The 20,689-nt window shown below is 41.2% G+C and overlaps 1 protein-coding gene across 2 annotated transcripts in view; it reads right to left on the bottom strand.

Moving 5' to 3' along the window:
* The window catches only part of RSPO3 (R-spondin 3), a 58,030-nt gene that overhangs the window by 12,103 nt on the left and 25,238 nt on the right, over positions 1 to 20,689 (bottom strand). The window contains exons 1-4 of one of the 2 annotated variants that reach the window (XM_064413087.1): positions 19,849 to 19,999; positions 14,802 to 14,993; positions 13,133 to 13,279; positions 10,617 to 10,814 (exon numbers count right to left, since the gene is read on the bottom strand). In XM_064413087.1, coding sequence (XP_064269157.1) covers positions 10,617 to 10,814; positions 13,133 to 13,279; positions 14,802 to 14,993; positions 19,849 to 19,918 — 607 coding nt within the window. In that variant the 5' untranslated portion in view covers positions 19,919 to 19,999. Of the gene's footprint in view, positions 1 to 10,616; positions 10,815 to 13,132; positions 13,280 to 14,801; positions 14,994 to 19,848; positions 20,000 to 20,689 lie in introns of those variants that run through there. The other variant, XM_064413086.1, reaches the window with a different exon arrangement.

Here is a 20,689-nt window from a genome sequence, read left to right as displayed (position 1 = left end):
GACCATTATGGAAAAAAAATCCAGTAACAAAAAAATATACTGTGTCTGTCACTGCAATCTTTTTTCTCAGTGACAAAGACTTTTTTTCTTTATAATACTGTATTTAAATTACTTTCTCAGGTTCCACAAGTGTAAAACAGAGGTTAGAGTTCCTTAATTTTGGTGCTTTAGACTCTATGGATAAAAACCACTACTGCTGCGAATCAGAGCTGCCAAAGTATGCAGAGTGCTCTCCTTATTTCAGTTAATGTTTTGAAGGCCCAAATGTCATCCTTCAAATAGAGGGCTCAGGATTCTTTTTTAAAGAATTATTGTTTCCATGCTCATGCTTAAAGGTAGCAAGGGCTGGATCACCCACTGGAATTCCCCACCACCACCCCACATCCATACAAGAAATAAAGTCAGTTCCTCTGGATTTAAACTAAATACTTCTAGTTTAGCAATGCACGTTTCTGCTTAGGCAATAAACATCTGTCATCTGCCATTCATTAATATTAATTATAAATGGTCACTAGCTCATGGGATCCAAGTCCACCAGCTGAGATTTTTCCAACTCTGACCTTGTGAGGGTTTGTATAAAAAGTGCTCAGAAGGGCTCTTCGACGCTCGAAGCCAGCAATAAGTGCAATTTGCAGAGTGTAGCATTTAGATTGTGCACTTAGAAAAAGAGCAGTCACAAGGGGTGATGGGGAGTGGGGGAGGGAGGGGAGGAGGGAATACAGAGCCTGAAATGGAGCTCCTTTAAATGCTTAAGAGTTTTAGTCCTTTCTGCAGGCTAATGACAGGGAGAGGCATTGTCCATAATGAAACCAGCCCATCCATTAAACATTACCGTAAATGAAAGGTTGCATGAATTAAAGGTTGTTCATCTCATGTTTCAGGAATGTAGCTGTGTTTCATGTCTGAAGCCTGTTTTCCTTTTAAATGGAGTTCTTCAGATGACAAATGAGAGAGAATTTCAGAAAGCAAATGGGCAGAAGTAAATACACGCTCAAGAACAAAGCAGAGACATAACTGTAGCTGTAAATCTTTACACTGAGGCTACTGTTTGCTGTAGATATTGGGGAGGATTAGATTAGAATTGAGAAAATTCATTACTGGGTCATTTTGCTTGTAAAACAAAACAACAATAGAAAATCCCCACAGTTAATTGTCAAATTCTGACCTTATTGTTAGCTGTATACATTTCTCTCATGCAACACCAGTTATTTTTTTTGCTACCATTTTGAATTTCAAGGAACTAAAAATAGAACATTTAGAAAATGCTTTTTCAGAATCTTGAATGGCCATCACATTTTTAAATGAAGAATGTTGGGTTTTTTTCTTCCAATAATTTTTTGTCACTGCAAAATTGCTTCAACAAAAATTACTGAAAAATAATATTTGTTTGCATCTGTCCTTAGTTTTTTTCAGGCCTAAACATACAACAATATGTCTCTCATATCTGCATCTGCTATTAAAATAGACACATTTTCAGTGGCAGAAAGTTGCTATCATATCTCTTGTAAATTAGCAAGAAAATCCAGCCCTCTACTCTTCCTGTCACAATTGTTCAAAGCTGGTGAATGCAAAGAGAAACATGAACAGATATCTCTGCAATGCAAATTACTAAACTAGACAAAAATAATGAAAAGTTGATTTCAGTTCTTTGACCCAGGCCCATATAAAAGTCTGAGCTTGGTAAATGACACCAGGAGACCTTATACTGGTGTCAGTGGACAGAGATACTTGGATTTGTGCTCTGTAAATAGGCAGTACACTGTCTTTTTGTGGGAGTTTTCCACAAAGCAACAGGCAAGAAAAACTTTTGTGGAAATTTTGTTGTCATTTTATAAATGCTTATCAAATAATTATCTAGTCCCTTACTAGTCTATGAATCTGAGCTACTATACTTAGGTTGGCTCTGATGATTGTTTGTCTAACCTCCCTAAAAATCTTCCATAGAGATTCCCACAACCTCTCTCCCAATCTTTAGGATCTCTGAAAATAACACTGGATGTTATCATCTCATTGGGAATGTTCTGAAGCTTCCTTGGTCCTTTATAACACAAGGTTATGGCAGCAAGTGCTTAACTTCATAACTTCATACCCTTTTCAAAACTTAACTTCATACCCTTTCCAAAGGTGAAGGTGAAAGGGAGCTGGGAGGTGGCAGCCGAAGCAGACCAAAGGCTGCATCAGGTGTCAGAGCTGGCTGGGACAGTGAGCTGAGAAGAGACAATGAGACTGGAGATGCAGAGATCTGGGTGGGGAAAAACAAACAGAGCTGCCTGGGTGGGGAAGACAAGGCAAATATCCAGAGAGATGAGGAGAAGCAGCAGCCAAAAAAGTGCTCCTTTGTTTTCACTTTGTTACAAAGGAATGCTGAAAATCCCTGCTTTATGGTTAGACCCACAGTACTCTGAAGTCAGTGGGATTTCAGTGGGTCTTGGATCAGGCCCTTTAAAATGAGGGCAGCTGTAACACAGTAATGAATGAGTGCCATGCTGCCCATGACTGCAGTGTTATAACAGCATTGCTATACATGGAAGTGTTCCATAGCCCAGGATTTAGCTGATTAAACAGTGCTGGATTCGTCGCCATTAGGCTTGAAACATCCACAGCCTGATTTACTCTGTAGCTCACATACCCCAAATGTTTTGCATTCTTGGACTAAATTTGATAGATGCCCTATCAAACTTCTCTCTTGCATTTGTTCCTCTTTCCAGGACACTCAGGTCAAAACAGCGAAGGGTTTAGGTCTCCAGGTGGTGAGAGCCAGGTAGGCCCTGCTCCCAGCAGCCACATCCTCTCACATTTACTTTGTAGCAATATTGTCCAAAAGTGAGAAAACAGCTTGATGTGGGGTATGCTGAAGCGTCAACAGAAAGGAGTTGTGATGGTATCCCACTGAGGCACACATCCTGGAAGAGCCTCATTTCCTCTTCCAGCAGTGACAAACATGTCCCTTCCTCAGAAAGAGCTCCTTACATCACTAGGAGTTAGGGGAAGGATTTGGAAGCATTAACTGTGAGCTGTGATAGAAAGCCAGAGTGGGTATGCGAGGATGTTCCGGCAGAGGACGGAAGGGATGAGGCGTGGGAGAGAATGGCACGCTGCTCTTTTGCACATTGTGTCTGCCATGCAGCGCTGAGAGGGGAGAGTGGTCACAGTTTCCCGTGTGCCTCTCCCTGAAATGATGGGACGTCTTGAAGGTGAAGGTGCCATGAATAAGTTGTGCCACAGTTGTTCCCAGCTGTGCCAGGGAGTAAGATCAGAGACTAGGCAGACTCCTGCATGTCTCTATAACATAACTGGGAGTTTGTTTAAGGACTCTGTTCGACCTGCCCCCCTCCCCAGTCATATCTGCTCTGGAGGGAAGAGCCCCAGCTGGTTTGGTGGCAAGCCAGAAGGTGGATCTGGACTTTGTGGGCAAGGAGCAGACCTCTGCTTTCTTTTCTTTTGTGGAATAGATACAGATGCGGGTTTCACTTTCTGAAGCTGGGCTTTCAATACCAAACATTTTTATTCAAGAGGGAAGAGTTTAGGCAGGTGCTAGAAATTTAGTGCTGAATGAATACCTGATGGATACTTTGCAAGGGGGAGGAGGAAGGGTTCTTGAGGGGCTTGTATACCCTTCAGATTTTCCTACAAAGCTCGGGCATCTAAAATATAGTCAGCTAGCCAATTCTGGAGCACAGGGAGGCACCAAAAGGGAAGATCAGAAGAGAAAAAGAGCTGATTTCTATCCCTTATTTGGTTTAGTGATCTGAGGAGGACAGCTCTCACATTGTTCACATTTTAATAAAAGAATGCAATCAGCTTTTTTCTGATTCACTTCCCTTACAAGAACAATTGACCACATACTTCTGTCTCAGCTTTGACACTATTCCTGTTAATGTGAGGTTGATGCTTTTTATCAACAACATGCCCAGCACATTTTTTATAGCATGCTCCAGAGGAGCTCAGGGCATCTGAGTCGCCTCCTCACTGCTCCCAGGCTCCCCAGGACAGGGAGGAGGCAGAAGATGGCAAGAGAGGAGCTAGTAGCAGGAAAGGAGAGCATCTTCCAAGGAGCACAGAGACAGTGTCAGCCCAGCACCCTGCAGGGCTTAACCTAATTTTGATATCTGAGGGCACAACCATTTTCATCTGACTGTTCATCAAGATGCATATTATTCAGAGATCACAACCTTGGCATGGTGCACGTGCACAGGGGGTGTGCATTCATGTGCAGTACCATATATACAGAGGCACACAGCATGGATATACTACCTCCTTGTGTGGCTCATGTGTGTCTGTCAGAACTGAGGTTTGATGAGAAGTTAATGTTCACAGTAGCACAAACAAAATAGCTTGTCGTGAAATTAAACATTACTGGTAAATAGTTCAGTTTTACTGTCTCTGTTTACAGGTCGTAACTTAGTAAAACTTTCAAAACTGCCTATGATCAAGTCTTGAAAATGCTACAAGGTTAAAATAGTTTTTTCCAGCCTTTTCAGCCCTTGATTTCTAGTCAGTATATCCTCTACTATTAGCTATTTTAGATTCACAAATCATTTGGACTCATTTTGGCCTTATTTTTCCCTTTGAAGCCTGTTCACCCAGATCTCTTCTCTAGGTTGTGCTCATATTTGCTGGCCAGAGGCAGTAACAGCTGGGTGCTGGCCATGTTCTGCCTGGTTTGGGGTATCCCCAGGATGCCATTTCCCTTCGTGTTGCAGCTAGTGGATTCCCAGTCTCAGCAGCCCTACGATTGGAGGCTGGAAATGTGTTAAAGTTAAAGAGTCAAAACCCTTGCAAGGAAAGGAAATGAGAAGCCCTCTTGGCAGCAACAAATGGAAAATAAACAACCAAACTCTTCACAAGACAGATTCCTCAATTATAGTAACTCAGGCTCGCAAAGGCCAGAGTTAGGGCCCATTGGCATATGCAATATGTAAACACAGGGATGCAGTAATTAGCTTCATGCTCATTTTGAGGTTTCAGAAGTCCTGTGACCTGCCATGGAGTAAGGTCATTAACCATAACCACACTAGTGACCCTCACACAGGACACCCCGTCTCTCACAGTTACACAAGTGAACTGTGTGCTGGGACGTCTCCCTGGCTCACATGTTCCAGCCCTCTTGTTTTAAATGCCACTGAGCTATATATGAGTGAGAGGATGTGACTTGTGGAATGGACTGTGATAGGAATATCTTGCTTTCCCACATAGCCATGCTTAGGACTTAAATGTGATTAAGTAAAAGTAGTCAATACCAGAAATATCTAGAATTGTAGTCAATTTTTTTTATTTTAATCAGAAAAATATTTGCTTAAAAATAGTAATCTGAGGAATTACTGAAGCAGTATCAGCCTCCATTGCCTTGGGAAGAGACTTTTATCTTTGGAGTATGGAGTGTATAGGGATAGACTATTCATTTGAATAAGTAGATGTACAGCCGTTACTACACATTTATCAACACAATAAAATGTTGCTCTGACCTGATTTTGCCAAGACTAGGTAAAATTAGTATTGGACATGAGTATTTTTCAAATCCAATTTTTGTTTTACTGTGGTTCCCCTGAAATGCACTCATCCTGCTTGGAGTCCCACCTCACACCACACCCAATTGAAGACTTCTTCAGACATTATCTGATTAATATGTTTGGAAACATTATGTGGACATATAAGAGGTGGAAGAACTAGCACAAAGAAACAACAGAAATGAGCTGAGTCTCAGTTCTCTAAGCTATTTAATGGAACCTGCAGTTTAATATTCACACGTATGTCATACAGCAGAGAAGTTATTATTTTATTTACCCAAAATTTATGCACTTCCTCCTTAAAATTCCTTAGCAACAAATCTTGTTCCCTTAGTTCCCTTCTGTTCACTAGTCTGCATCTAGAATTCAGCTCCTCACCTCAAAGGCATTTCTCTCTCTCTTATTCTTGCTGCAAACTTAAAAAGAATCACAGCATAATGTCTCTAGTTCTGTAGAGCTTAAAGAATTATCTGACAAGCTACCTCACCTCCAGGGGGTTGTAGTCTTTTGAATTTTGACTAAAATTATCCCTCTTCCTCTCATAACAGTGTCTTTATTTCAGACTGTACAAGGTAACAACAGCTACATTCCACAGTGATAAAGAAACATGCTATTCTACATTCACCCTCCCATGTCTTCATGTCTAATGCTTGAAATTTTGCCTGTCAGGAACGGGAACTTTCTTTGGTTTGTATTGGAACAGAATGGGACACAGTTAAGTTAATATGGCTTCTGTCCTCTGAACATTTTTGCACCACCAACATGCAAAAATTCAATATAAGAATGAGAAACAATTGAAATGTATTTATTTGCTTACAATAATGCAGCTGTGTAACCAATGTAATCTATCTATTGGCTTGCATAATACCCAGATTTCTAAGGGGTCTTCCTTGTTCATAACTAATACTAATTTTGGTGAGTTCATTTATTATCTTCAAACTGATCAAAACATATTCTCTGAAAGTATGTGAAATTGTCTGATCAATGTGGGGGTTTAGTTGGGACTCAACAGAAAGTCATGTGGTGAGTATTCTCTTCTTGGCAGAATTAGTCATGAAAACATGCAATTCTTTCCCCACAAATACTTTTGTATGCAGAATATCGTAATTTCAGAATATTTGTCTTTCATCCAATAAAGTCACTCTCATACATTTGCAGACAGTAGTCCAAAGGGACTTGTGTTAGGCCGGAACACATTTATTAAGGCAAAGAAATAATATTGATGGATAATTTGCTGTGGTTGAGGAGCTCTGAAAGTTTTGCTTTTCCAACACATTGTTTGCCATTAACAGACATGCCTACAGGAAACATGTGTCTCAATTTTTATCTGTCAATGAAGGGTAGGAGCCAAGAACGTGTTACATGTGGGAAGGTAAAAGTTACAGTACCCTGCACTGGGTGAACAAAACAAAAAGTGTGAGCGAAAGAAAGGAAGAGGAAAAAACTGGAATTTAATATCATATAGTCATGCAGACTAAAAAGAACACAACATTATGGGATCAAAAGACGAGAATGATGAAATAAATTACAGTGAGGTTTGGATGGGACTGAACTACAAAAGGAGCCTGTATGTGAAATGCATGGGAATTACCATGTCCGATCACACCGGGATCAACTAATTTAGTGCTAAAATAAGTAAAAAGAACCTTTTAGTCTAATTGAGCTATTTGAATCCTCATTATCCCATTTGTTTGCATCCATTCTGAAAATATTATCATCTTCTCACAGTAAAACATCATTGCATAGCCAATGAAGGAGAAATAAATGGTTGCAATACATCTCATCATCACCATCATCTTCAATGACACAGCAGCAGATGGAAACAAAGAAAAAAAGCCCCCTTCATCTGCTTTATCTCGTTTTGCGTAGCTGTTCCAGAGACATGTCCTTGCTGCTGAGCGATAGCAGCGCCTCCACTGAGCAACATCCTGTCGCTGACCTCAACGTCTCGAGCAAAGTCATTGAGGCATCTGTGACGAGCACACCCCGTCATCATGTGGTCTTTGACCTAAATCCCTCAGCCACAGACATCTATCCAACATGGAAACAGCCAAGAGTGACCGAGCTGACCCTCTCTTCATAGTCATGGAGAAAAGATTAGCAGTACTGCTGGTCACTGCCGGGTCTGCTGCAACACTTCAAAAGCCAATGCCATGGAAGTTCAACTCTGAAGCAATGCCTGAGTGGCCACAGGGAGTTGTACAATACAAAAGAGCCTTTTCAATATTTCTCAACAGTAAATACAAACTTATCGACTTTCCCTTTCCTTTCAAGTTTTTCTGTTGTCACCTCCTTCTGCACTCACTGACAGGGCACAGCTAGCCTTAAGAACAGAGCCTGGCTTGCTTTCTTGGGCAATTATTCCATTGTTCAAAGGGGAATAGAAATGTCTTTTTGTGTAATAAGGGACAGTAGCAGTAGGGAAGATATGTTGCCTGGAGATTAAGTTGGAAAGCTTTGTTTCCCCATTTCAGTAGGAATAAAAGGACAACTTATAGCTTAATTCTTACCTTCCTAGCCTGTCACCATAATTCAACCCTTAAAGCTCTTTTATCCTGATGCTTCATGTATGATATTCCTCAGTTTTATTACAAATTATCTTTCTTTAAAAAAGAAAAAAAAAATCATCTTTCTGAAGCTATGAATGTGAGTGGAAAAGACTTCTGTGAATACTGAGAATGTAAATGTCAGAACAAACAAAAAAAGAGATGGTCTTAGACACAGGCATACAAATCCCAAGGGCACAGACAGAGTGGGAACACAGGTTCCTCATTTGAAGGAATTATCTACTGAGCACAAAACAGGCTAGAATATAGACTGTGACTTGCTGAAAAGAAGGAAAAAAGCCCACCTTTATGCATATTGCAGAAAAGAAAGAAAAAGATTTATGATTGTGAACAAATTCTTGTGGTGCACAGTATTTTTCAAGTATGGTTTGGCTCAAATCCCATAAAATAAGAATAGATAGCAAAATACGTGAGTAGTTTCTTCTAAAGTTCTTATTACACAGGAACAGCAGGCATTTCTCAAACAGAAATGTCTTGTCCAATCTGAAGTGTTTGCCAAATTGCTATAAGCAAACACATAATATCATCACCTAAAAAAAAAAAACAGTTTCATAGTCCAAAATTACAGTTCAGTTCTATATTTTCATCTCTGTCAAGATTAGGCTTTGGTAGGGGATAAAAAAAATGGACTCTTTCTCCAGTTACAGTGAACTAATGAGAGGCTGTTTCAAGTTGTGCCACTGTGTAGAAACAGAAGCAAGGGCATTTTGAATGTTGAAATCTCTAGGACTTCTAAAGGGAATCAATAAATCGGTTGTTTTGACTGTGACCTTGACACAGGTAAAGCTCTCTACCTCTTCAGGACACTGCCTGACACAAGGAGGAGAAGGTGACATCTATGCCCTGTAGATCAGTAAATCTACCCAGTTCTTGATTGAGAAGGAATCACCTGTAGCCATCCGGTCCATAAGACCCTCCTTCCAACTACAGAATCACAGAATCTGTATCGGAAGGGACTCTCAAAGATCATCAAGTCCAACACCTGACCTTGCATAAGACACCCCAACAGTCACACCATGTGCTTGAGAACATTGTCCAAATGCTTCTTGAGCTCTGTCCAGCTTGGTGGTGTGACCACTGCTCTGGGGATCCTGTTCCAGTGCCCAGTCACTCTCTGGTGAAGAACCTTTTCCTGATATCCAATCTAAACCTCTCCTGATATAACTTCAGGGCATTCCCTTTGGTCCTGTCACTTGTCAGCACAAAGAAGAGATCAGTGTCTCCCCCTGCTCTTCCCTTCACAAGGAAGTTGTAGACAGCAAGGGGATCTCCCCTCAATCTCCTCCTCTCCAGGCAGAACTGATCAAGTGACCTCAGCTGCTCCCCATATGGCTTCCCCTCAAGGCCCTTCAACATCTTTGTGGCCCTCATTTGGACTCTCTCTAATAACATTATTGCCCTTCTCATGAGGTACATCCCCAGGGAATGAGCTAACCTTCAAAAGGGTTACAAGATCCAAGCCCCTTGAGCGTTTCCCTAAGTCATCTGCAGCAACCCTGGTCATCATTTTACAGTGGAACAGGGTTGCTTGGTGCCAGTAGCTACTGCTGCCTCACAGATGTTCACATGGAGGGGCTGCTGCTGCACTTCTTCCACTCACCCTCAGAAGGGGTGGGAGGAAAGAGAGAAATAAATGAGATGTGGAAATTGGAGGGACAGAGAAAATGGGAAGAATGGAGAAAAGGATATAGTCCATAGTTCATCCTGTGTCAACCAGAGTAACTTCGCTGAGAACAGATCAAGTAACTTCCCCTATGCAAGAAGGGGAGAATAATCAAACAACAGTATCTACTGAGTGGAATTTGTGTAAATTATTATTTCATAGACTTTTTAAGCATCTCCCTGTCTTAATACACCATGCCATTCCCTCACTGCCATGCTGGGGAGTAAGTCCCACAAGCTGCCTTTCATGGAGGGACAGTTCTGCTGGCAGTCTTGCTTCTTGGGTGAAACCAAGTGGAGTTTCCCTTGCCTGCCATGCAACACTGTGATCTTTCTCCCATGCTGGGACTCGATGACCCAGATGCAGATGGAAGGATCAGGTTGTGTTGTTCAGCCAGAGATAGTAAAAAGAGTTCAGGCTGGGAGAGAGGCCACAGAACTGCATTTACAAGAGTTAAAATCTTGTAGGGAAGAATGAAATAGGAATTGGTTTGGAGAAATCCCTCTGTTGAAGCACGAAACTTGGCTGCCTGATACCCAACAGACAACGCCCACCCTGACATGTTTTATGATGGATCTGTTTGTTCTGAGCACTGCAATGCAACTTTTCATCTTGGCAACTCTTTCAGTAGACAGAATTGGGAGACAAAGTGCCTTCCCTTCCAGCCCACCCTGTCTTCTCTAGATCACACAAAGCACATTTTTTGAGCAGTGTTAGGATTTTATTTACTGCAGGCAAAGGCACAATTCTCTCCAGCCCAAAAACCACTACATCAATGGCAGCTTTGGTGAAGCCTGAAATTGAGGCCTAAGAATTCAGGTGTGACTTATTAAAAAAACACAATATCAATCTCATATTATGATGATGATAACTTGGTACCTTTTCCTTCCTTCTGACATCTCTTTCTTTGTACAATACATTTTCTGCTCTCGGTTGTAGCTGGGCAAGGATTTCCCCTTGCTGACGGATGCTGTATGATCTCTTTGACCCTTACTTCATTTCCTCTTTTGAAACCACAAGTCTTTCCTTTCTTCATGCAAGGGCTCCATGGACTCCACTCACTAGTTTCACAGTGCACTGCAATAAACATAGAACAAACTTAGCCTGACCAATATATTTTTGTATACAGAATACATATGGAACATTACTTTTATTCTGCATCAGCCAAAAGGAGGAAAAACTAATGGAATTAATCAGTAGTGAGTTGCAGCAATGAATTGACAGAAATTGGACTGTTAAGGATATACAGCACAAAACAATGTCAAATAATTATGGCAGATCCTATTTTCTACTCGCTGTTTTGTACTTTCCTGAAACAAGGCACTAACAGCACAATTAGTCTTAATAAATCAGTTACTGGGGTTTGTTCTGACTTTGCTTTGGTTTGATGGAGATGTAAATCCCATTAGCTTCAGTAGAATAAACTTTGGTCATGCCTGTCTGAAAGGTGAGTACAGCCATTGGATCAAGATGCTGTAGCTTGTCTCAAAGGTGGAAATTTGGAAATTGATAGTTATAAAGGACCAACTGATATCAAAAGATGTTACATCGGAAGTCAAGTGTCTTTAGCCATCTAAAGACCCATCATCTGTAGCATACACAAGCTAGAAACAGGCAAAGCAGAGGAGAATTTGGGTCACTGTGAGGCTTCAAGCTTTTCAGGATGGTGCAGGTTACCCATTCTAAACCAGAGTGATGCGAATGTGCATCCTGTACTGTTTGGAAGTCAGAAGGTGTGTCATTTCATGCTTATCCAAAGAGTGTGATCAAAAAATGGGAATAAACTTGGAAGGCTAACAGTATGCTTTTCATAGTCCTTTTCTTATGCCATCTCACTATCTTTTTCTTGAAAAAAGATAGCAAATATATATATTTACTTTAAGTCCAACTGCATACTTAAGATTATAAGTCACCACTGAAGAAGAAAAGACTTCCGGTTCCTCTATAAGGAGGAATTAGCAAGTTAACATTTTTCTAGATCCAGAATTTACTTCTAAATTTTCTGAAACCTAGAAATATAACAGACTTTGGGCAATCTCTGAACCTTCCTCCAGTGGATTGTCATACGGGTCACTTTTTTCATGTTACACTGGAGCTTTTCTGCTAAAATGATTTGCTTTCACATGCACAAAAATATTCTGGTTTTACTCCATAGCTTTAAATGGCTTTTCCTCTCTGAGACTGACTCATTGCTAAAGTAGCTGAGCCTGAGCAGCTGGAAACAGCCATCAAGAAACAAAAATGATCCCTTAAATTTCTTTCAAAGATGAAAGTCTTTGCTTGAAAATAAAACCATAAAAGCCTACACTGTCACCTGAACGAATGCATATTTGAGAAGGAAAAGAGCATACTACTGCACATTATTTTTATTCCTGCGTTACTTCCCCTCCAAAACACTCGATGCCACAGAGAGCTATGTGCATGATACTGTGGAGAAGATTTCCATCACTTGGGCCAGACAGTGTCTAAGAACTCCCTGGTTGCTGGTGGCTGAAGAGGTTACGGCTTGCAATGCAGTTCACAGCCCTCAGCCACCACAATTCACAGCCCACGTGCTAAAATAAGCTGAACCCTGCCACAGCTTCAGTGTGCCCGTGGTGGGGCATGCTAACTGCAGCTGTTCACAGGCAAACATATCACTTGTTCTTCTTTCATTTGGAGGGATGGCAGAGGGATGGACAGACAGTTAGGTGTGGCGGTGTCCACAAAATTGCCCTTGTGTGAATAATTGGAGCTTTTGAGTCAGAGGCTCAAGATACAAAAGCAAGTCTCTTCTCCACAGCCAGTGAGTCACAATGACATCAATCTCACTCCTTCAGTGTCAGTGACACCCTATTTGTAATCCTCATTTTCTGAAGTCAGGTGATTATTGCACCGTTTTGGAGATTGGAGGTTTTTTGGGGGGATGTTTCCTTAATATATTAGTTTTTAGCCTTCACCTTTGAAAAGGTAAGATTCAAAATGCTGTTGCATACATGCTTTGAAGGCTCAGGCAGTACAAGGGAGCTAAAGCAAAGCCATTAGTATTTTAATCTTTTTTAAACTACATGTGAGATCTGACTTAGGGTTTTTGAAACTTTGATGTTAGTGGTTATGCACAACACAGTAAGTAAGTAAGAAATGTGTGTCTTGCTACCTCAGGGCAGACCAAACAGGCTGTCCTTCCTCTGGCAGAATTGCCCTTAGCATCAAGGCTCTTTCTGTGGGACACAACCAGGTTTGTGCCTCTTGTGAAGTGGCAACTTGAGAAATACCTTGAGTGTTTTGTGCTGGAGAATACATCTTGTTATGAAGAGCATTTTAATTTCCCTGGTGTTGTAACTGATCATGACATTCCTTAGATCCCACACCCCCTCTGAGAAAATGAGGCAGGACATGGGGAGCAGCAGACTCACCGATGCTGGTGCACTCCATCGTGTGGTTGTTGGCTTCCAGCCCATCAGGGCACTTTTCAAGGCACTTTCCACTGTATAAGTAAAACCCACTTTTACACTTTGTACAGAAGTTTCTGGTGAAGCAGGTATCACAGTCAGCTTTACATTCTGAAACGCAAACAGTAAACAACAGCGTTGTTGCCCGTTGCCATGAACTGCCACGGGCTCTCTCACATATACCAAAATCACACAATTCTATCAATGTCAGACAATCCTCAAAGCAAGCAAATTATGTTAGGTCTTCTTCCTGGCCAGTACACATTGTGAGGCCAGCCACAAGTGACCCTGGCATGGGTGAGAATTTAGAAAGGATGGCCTGATGCTGAACAGCCTCACACTGCTAATTTCCTTGGAGACCTATGCAAATGGCACTCAGAGCAGAGCCCATGAGAATAACACTGTGCTGCTTCTGCCCTACCCTGGCACTACATAGGTACTAATGAACCCCATGGGACACAAGTTCTGGGTCAGCTCCACACTCCTCTCTCCTGTCTCCAGGAGATAAAAAATAGTAATCCAGGAGAAAAAAAAAAAAGCGCCAGAATTTAGAATCTACTTAGGAGTGGTTTTGATCAACATATCTTTATTTTTCTTTAAATGGTTCCCTGATGTTCAAGCAGATGTTCTGTAGTATTTAATGTATTCTCTATATGATTGCCCAAATTGGCATTGCTGCTACATTTCCCAGTTCTCAGAAATTTTTAAGAGAAATGCATAAAACCTTATGTATGGCACAGCTCATGTTTGATATGCAAGGCCACACACTGCTAAAAAGTGAGCAAATACTTTGCAGTGTCAAATTACTCTGTAAGACTTTACTCTGGGGTCCATTCATTAAATAACTTTTATTACCAGGTAAAAACTGGGAGAGTTTCTTGGCCATCGCTCTTATGTTTTTATATCACCTGTGGGATTAAAAACAGTGAATTCAACAACAAAAAGAGGAGTGGGGAGGACACTGTGATCTTTCCCAGTTCATTTATGGTTCAAAAATCCATAGTGGGGTCAAAATGTCGCCTGAGCAGTAAAGAATAGAGTTGGCTTCTCTGTCCTTCAGCCTGGAGACAACACAAACCGGTAAATTCCCCCAAATCAGGCTGAAGCCTGCTCAGCTTCTACAGGCATTCAGAGGACTACAGTGAGCATGAGACAAGCTATAAAGAGATCAGGGCAAACCACATCTCCAAAGCATGCCACCTGCCACTTTATTTCCTTGTCACAGGGGAGTGTGAGCAAGTAAGGGCAGTGGATTAAACAGCTCCAGACACCAAGATTCAGCATTCCTCAGTCCCCTCTCTCTCTTCAGAGCTGCTGGTGTTCTTTTGCTTCTGGAGGGCAGTGCCTGGTGCCCACCAGTGCTTCTCCTTCACATGGGGTTGTAGAGGAGGAGGAGGCCATCACCTGGGTTCTAGGCAGGTCATTCATGCAGGGCCAGGATCCCTGAGCTTTAGGCCATTTTGTGGTCTTTAAATTCTTGCTTGGGTTAATATTTACTGCACTACTACAAAGAACTGAGCAAATAAGGACAGAGCCTGTCAGTCTCCTTCTCTGTTGGCCTGACTCCTAAGGAGACAGAGGATTCAAGAGAGAACAAACAAATCCACGTGCTTCCCCTTTCCCCAGCACTTACTTGCACACTTATTAATGTCAGGATACCGTGTCCCATAGTATCCGCTTGGACACGAGGAAAGACATACTCCAATCTGTTTCATGCCAATCCTCTCCAGAACAAAAAAGAGCCTGGGTTTACATGACAGGCATCCGTTGTAGTCAGAGCATGTAGCACACCCTCCTTGGCAACCCTGGCTCACGTTAGGATGCACTGAGAAGAAAAGAATTTAAAAAAAAAACAAAAAACAAACTGTGAGAAAAAAAATACATTAAACAACACCATGAAATAATGGTTCCTCTGCACTTGGAATGGTGGACCATCCATCTCTCTGACAGCTCTTTAAGATTGCTTCATTTTTTCTTGTGTTTCTTATGACCTGACTTGTCACTCAGAAATTATTTCATCTGCATAAAAATAAGAAGATCAGCTGACATCTTCTCATCATGCAGAAATAGTCGCAGAAATAGCCAACAGTAAATGATCTTTGAAATAGATGGTATGGAACAGCAGCATTCTAGAGAACATTTTTTGTTTTCCTTGTTTTCAAGGGCTTTTCTGCCTTGTGTGCACTTGTTTTGGCAGATAAATTCATGTTCACTTATTTTTTCTTTTCCTAGTTGGATGATTAAAAATCGATCTAGTATATATTTTCCTTTGTTGACTAAATGCCATTTTATTTGAGTTCTGCTGTGCAGGAATATGCCCTTGTAAGATCTGATGATACTTTGCCTTAAAAAAAAAAAAGCACAGGAGAGCCATCCTTCTCACCCTCCTTCTTTCCCTGGAATGTTCTCTCTGGCATGTTTTTAATCTCTAACAATTACAACCTGATGTTTAGACTTAACTGTGGCATTTACCCTGCTCCAGTCTCAGCATGTAGCATAGGTAGGATTATATTTGCCTTTCAATTGAATTGTTCTAATTCTTCAGACAAGGAAAGTGAAATTTATTACACACACTGCCTAACTTCTTTAGGAGCTTGGGGATAGCAGGAAAGAGGATGCTGTAGCAGACTATCTTTTCAGTAGCAGACATTAATCTGCTGTGTGATATAATGAAGTGTATTACTTCTCAGTGGTAAAGAATAAAGTTTGGCATCCTCCTGTATTTTAGAAGTTGTTACCTACTTTTAATTCTTTCTTGCTTGCTTTTTAAAATAAATTGAAACTAAAAAATAATAGAGCATCAAGTAACTCCAGACCCTGTGTCCACTCTTTTTTTGGCCTTGTCTTGCATGAAAAAATGGTCTTTTTTTTTAAGAGCAAGCTTTAATGTCTCAGCCTAACACATCTGGTTGTATTTCCTATATAGAAGAAATACAGTCCTCATTTGTAACTTGTATTTCTAAATACTATTGGCTTCCTGTTCTGCCTTATCCTCAGGCCAGTGATAATTTTATAAATATGAACATGCATGGTGTGATTGCCTATTTTAGTGCTTTGATTTTATTTTGATCTGCAGACACTGCTAAATAGCTTGCACACACAATTAACTTGTTTTTTTCAACTCCTTTCTGTGGAGCCCTTGGAGACAGCCCAGGAGTCCATAGGAATCCATGGCTTACATGTTGAGAGGCACCACTGCTGCTGCTCAGGGCAGGGTTGCCTGGCAGGGAAGTTCAGGAACACCTCTGTACTCTGTTCACTTACACTCTCAGCAGAAAAGATGTGTCCCATGAATGGGAAAAGCATTTGGTTGGGCTCTGAGGTTTCAATGACAAGTCCTGCGATCTGAAGAACCTCAAAGGGAATTCAAGCTCACTCTTCCTCTTTCATTAATAAAATGAGGAATGAGAGTTAATTCTCTCAGTAGGGCTGCACGTACATGAGATGCACAACAGTAGTACATACATGAGATGTACAAACTTTGGCCTTGCTGTAGACAAGCAATTTCAGTAAGAATACAAGAACTCAATTCTCTGTGTGCACTGACACAAGCATTTTGTAGCATAACTTAGAGGAAATGTGTTGACAATGAGGACATGACACCACTATGAGAATAAATTACATTCAGCAGTGAGAAGTTGCAACCTAAATTCAATTATCATACTTGCTTTCACTAGACTCTCAAAATATTGAGTACTTAATAAATATAACACTTCTTTTTTTCCCTGAAAATATTCCAAAGGCACAGAGCTTATTGGTTTAGAAATTAAGAGCCTGGAAATTTCTTTCTTTCTAAAGTTAAGTAAATGAAAACATCCTTATCTCTCTCTCCTCTGTCTTGTGGTCCTTGTATGAAACAGCTTTAAAAGGCAGACACAGTAATCTGATCTAAGAAGCTGACATTATTTAAAAACTATCTGTGACTTTCCTTCATTAAGTCTGACAGTTGGATGAAAAAGCAGCTGAAGTACAAAATATTTGTCATCAAAGCTGCTGTATAAAATATGGATGATCACTTTTGACGGGAAACATATTATGTGTGAGCACCTGTGACACATCATTATGAATAGATTCTCTTCACAGAGAAAACATTATGTGCAACTGCTCTGAGGTCAAGATGTGTGTGTGAGCTGAGACAGGCAATACTTTACTATTGAAATATGATAATTCTCTATAGCTAAGATCCATTACATGGCCAATTTCTGTCTCCCCTTTAACTCCAGAAGTACTAAGTATAAAATAAAATGTGCTCCTCGCCATTTTCATAATTTTTGCCTCTTTTCATGCATTCCAGATACATCTCATACCACTAACGCAGCAAAAAAGGAGAGCATAGTTCCAAATGGAGAACATTGTTGTTAGTGCTATGGAGCAAGGAATAGGATAAAATATGCAAGTCAAGCTTCACTGATTTCATGTCCTGTTATAACTAAATGTGTGAAGCAAAATAAGCTCCAGTTTTTGGAAATTCTTAAAGAAAAATATCACTGAAAAGTCAGAATTAACATTTTACATCAAGCACAGTTTTTTTCTTTTAAAAACTGTTAAAGAGATGCACCTTTTTGATTGTCTCTTACTGCATTTGGCATTTCTTTGAGTCTTGCATCTATGTAATAAAATAGTTTCTCATTTGTCTTGCAATAAGGGCAGAACCTTATTCTGGCCTAGGCAAGAATCAAAGCAGGGAGGGACAAGCTGCATGCTGCAGAAACTGGCATTCTTTGAAAGCACTGGGCTTTGTCATTGAACCTGGAAAAAAAAAAAAAGTGGAGCAAAAATATTTGTGCCTTCAGAATGCGATAACGTGTTTGAAATTAGGCATCTCCAAGGTCCAGTTGAGGATCTCACTCTTGTTACCTCTCAGCCTCCTCCCTCTCTGGTTCAGATCCAGATGCTTGCCATATCCTTGCAATGTATGGGCCAGCCCTTCCCCTGCTGCAAAGGCTGGGTGGGATTGAAGGGATTCCAGCATCCATTCAATCTTCTGGGTACAGAACTGACCCTTACTCTTCCTCTCTCATTGAATCAAATTGTTAGTACCTGCAGATCTCAAGTGCTTCAGCAACTACAACCATAAACCCAAGGAAGCAACCAGAAGTTTTACCTCCTTTTTCCCCTGTATCAGACACAAAACTCAGAGTTTAAGTGGTGTGCCACAGGAAGCTGGAAACCTAAACCCCACCTAGAGAAATCCAGTCACGGTACACCAGGTATAAGCATTGCTTCAAATTTCTATACTAAGATAAACAGTAGAAATGTGTAAGTAATGTATATCCACATTAAGAAACACTTTGAAGTGAAAAAGCAGGTGATAAAGCACTAGGAGAGCACAGACCACTCCTGTTAGCCACAAATTATAGATGTGGTAAGAGGGATGAAGAGAGATTCAGTGCCTTGGCAGAGGGTCGGGCACTGTGGCCTTGTGGGTTAGACAGTGGCTGCAGAACCAGGAGGTATGGAGTGTAGCATAGCAAATATGTCCAAGACATGCTCTTGCTAAATACCCTTGCTTGAAACCACTTGGTCTTTGGTGCAGCCTGCTCCATTACAAAGACCAAAAAAAAGAAAATATAAAAAATTCTCAACAACTTTCAGAACTGAGTCAATGGGGATGAAATATTCTATGCATGACCCTACTAACCATTGAGTGCTCCACCCTCTTGTATCCAAACACTTTTTGAGCAGAGTGAAATCATAGACTCTCAGGAATGGAAAATGCAGCATAGCAGTGGGCAAAGCAAATGATGGGAGCACAGAGACCCACAGACAATTTCTTTCTCAGCTCTTACACAAACATCAGCCAGAAGTGATACCAGCTACTCATTTGCAGACTTATGACTGGCTATAGATCCAAAATCTATCCCTTCTTTTTTCTTTTTGTAAAACCTATATAGTGGAGATTAGAGAAGACCCTAAATGGATGTTGAGCTATTCTCCTGTCTCCTTCTCCTGCCTGACTTTAAGCTCTTTTTTTCCCAGAGGCCTCTTTTTGTGCAAGCCATTTGTCCAGATATTAGTTTTAAGTCTCATTAGCAAATGAAATATCAGAATATTTTCCAAAGCCCTACTCTGGAAACAATGTGTTATAATCTCTGTTAAAAATAGAAAGTTAAGGATAAGGAGCTGAGTTTGAATCTGAACTGTCATGGACAAGAAGCTAGATTTTGACCATGTGTGGCAAATGAATTCTAAACCTTTGTGATTATATTTTACTCCATGTATAGATTAAAACTTAGGGGATCAAAAAAACATGGAAATAAGAAAATGCAGGAGAAATCCAGCTGGGCATATGTTCTGACACCCAGGGGAAAGCACAGGGTAGAAGAATATTCCTTGCCCATTTGCCACAGCTGAGGTGCCCTGTCTCATCACCACTCCAACAACAAGACACCCCTTCAGAGGTTTACTCTTGAAATGGATGTTCTAGGCAAATGGAATCCATCCCTGCTGCTGCTCCTGGTTTCTCAGGCTTGCGTGTTCTCACAGGAAATATTTTCACAGCAGAGCTGCTCTGGAATTCGGCCTTCCCAGCTGGGCTGCCCCTCTGAGAGCCAGACCCCACCTCAGCTTTTACCACCAGACAGCACCCACACGGACATTAGCCCTTGTGGTGGTGGGGACTTGGGGTGAGAAATCCCATGGGTTCTTGTGTCATTCAATTGCTCTGTGGCCTCACTCACGTTCCTTTCTCTTTCCCTTGCCCAGTGAGGAGCAGCTGCCTGTGGTGGTGGCCTGAAAACAATACTTCATGTAAAGCAGAGCCACTCTCAATCATGCAGACCATCCTTTAGGCAAGCGCAAACAGCATTTGGCAGTCAGCTCTTCTAATGAGAAAGTCATTAAGGAATTCAGTTTGCAAACCACAACGTATTTCCTCAGACTCTTTCTTGGACAGTGTTTCTTTGTGTGGAAAAGCACTAGAGGTGGGACGCACAATGGTGGGGAGAAAACTTGAACTTTTGTGCAGGCAACAGGCAGTGCAGAGCAGGGACAAAGCCCAGGAGTGGTAAAACAGCTCTGGGAGAGCCACTATGCATGGGCTTGATAAATTTTTATTATCAGTGCTAAATAGATTGCCAGCCTGGGCCAAGGTGAAACCTCAGCTCAGTCTTGCAGGCTAAGCTCTGCTTGATAACTAGGCCTGAAATCACCTGCAGGGAGGCAAGGGACTGGATGTGCTGTGATAGAGGAGCAGCAGGGGAAGATAAACCTGTGCACGGCAATTCCTACACTGGATTGGCAATAAGTTTTCTGGGATGCAGCTGAATTGGTGGTGATAGCTGAGGAATGTGGACTCTCTGTTCTGCCTCCTCTGGATCTACAGGAATCTGAGGCACCCGCAAAAGAGGCAAAAAGGGAAAAATCAGTCTAAAATGCAACTGTTAAAGGCTTAATGTCTTCTGCTTCTCTTTGTGATTTGATCTTCACAAATATTTTAGGACTTCTCTCTGAGAGGGTGGTAACTCCTTCAGAGATTTGCCTGACTTCTATTTTACTTGAGTATCGCTGCCTTCTCATACA

This window comes from Passer domesticus, chromosome 3 (assembly GCF_036417665.1).
Source record: "Passer domesticus isolate bPasDom1 chromosome 3, bPasDom1.hap1, whole genome shotgun sequence".
In the NCBI taxonomy this organism is placed as follows: Eukaryota; Metazoa; Chordata; class Aves; order Passeriformes; family Passeridae; genus Passer; species Passer domesticus.
This window is presented reverse-complemented; position numbering and strand designations above follow the sequence as displayed.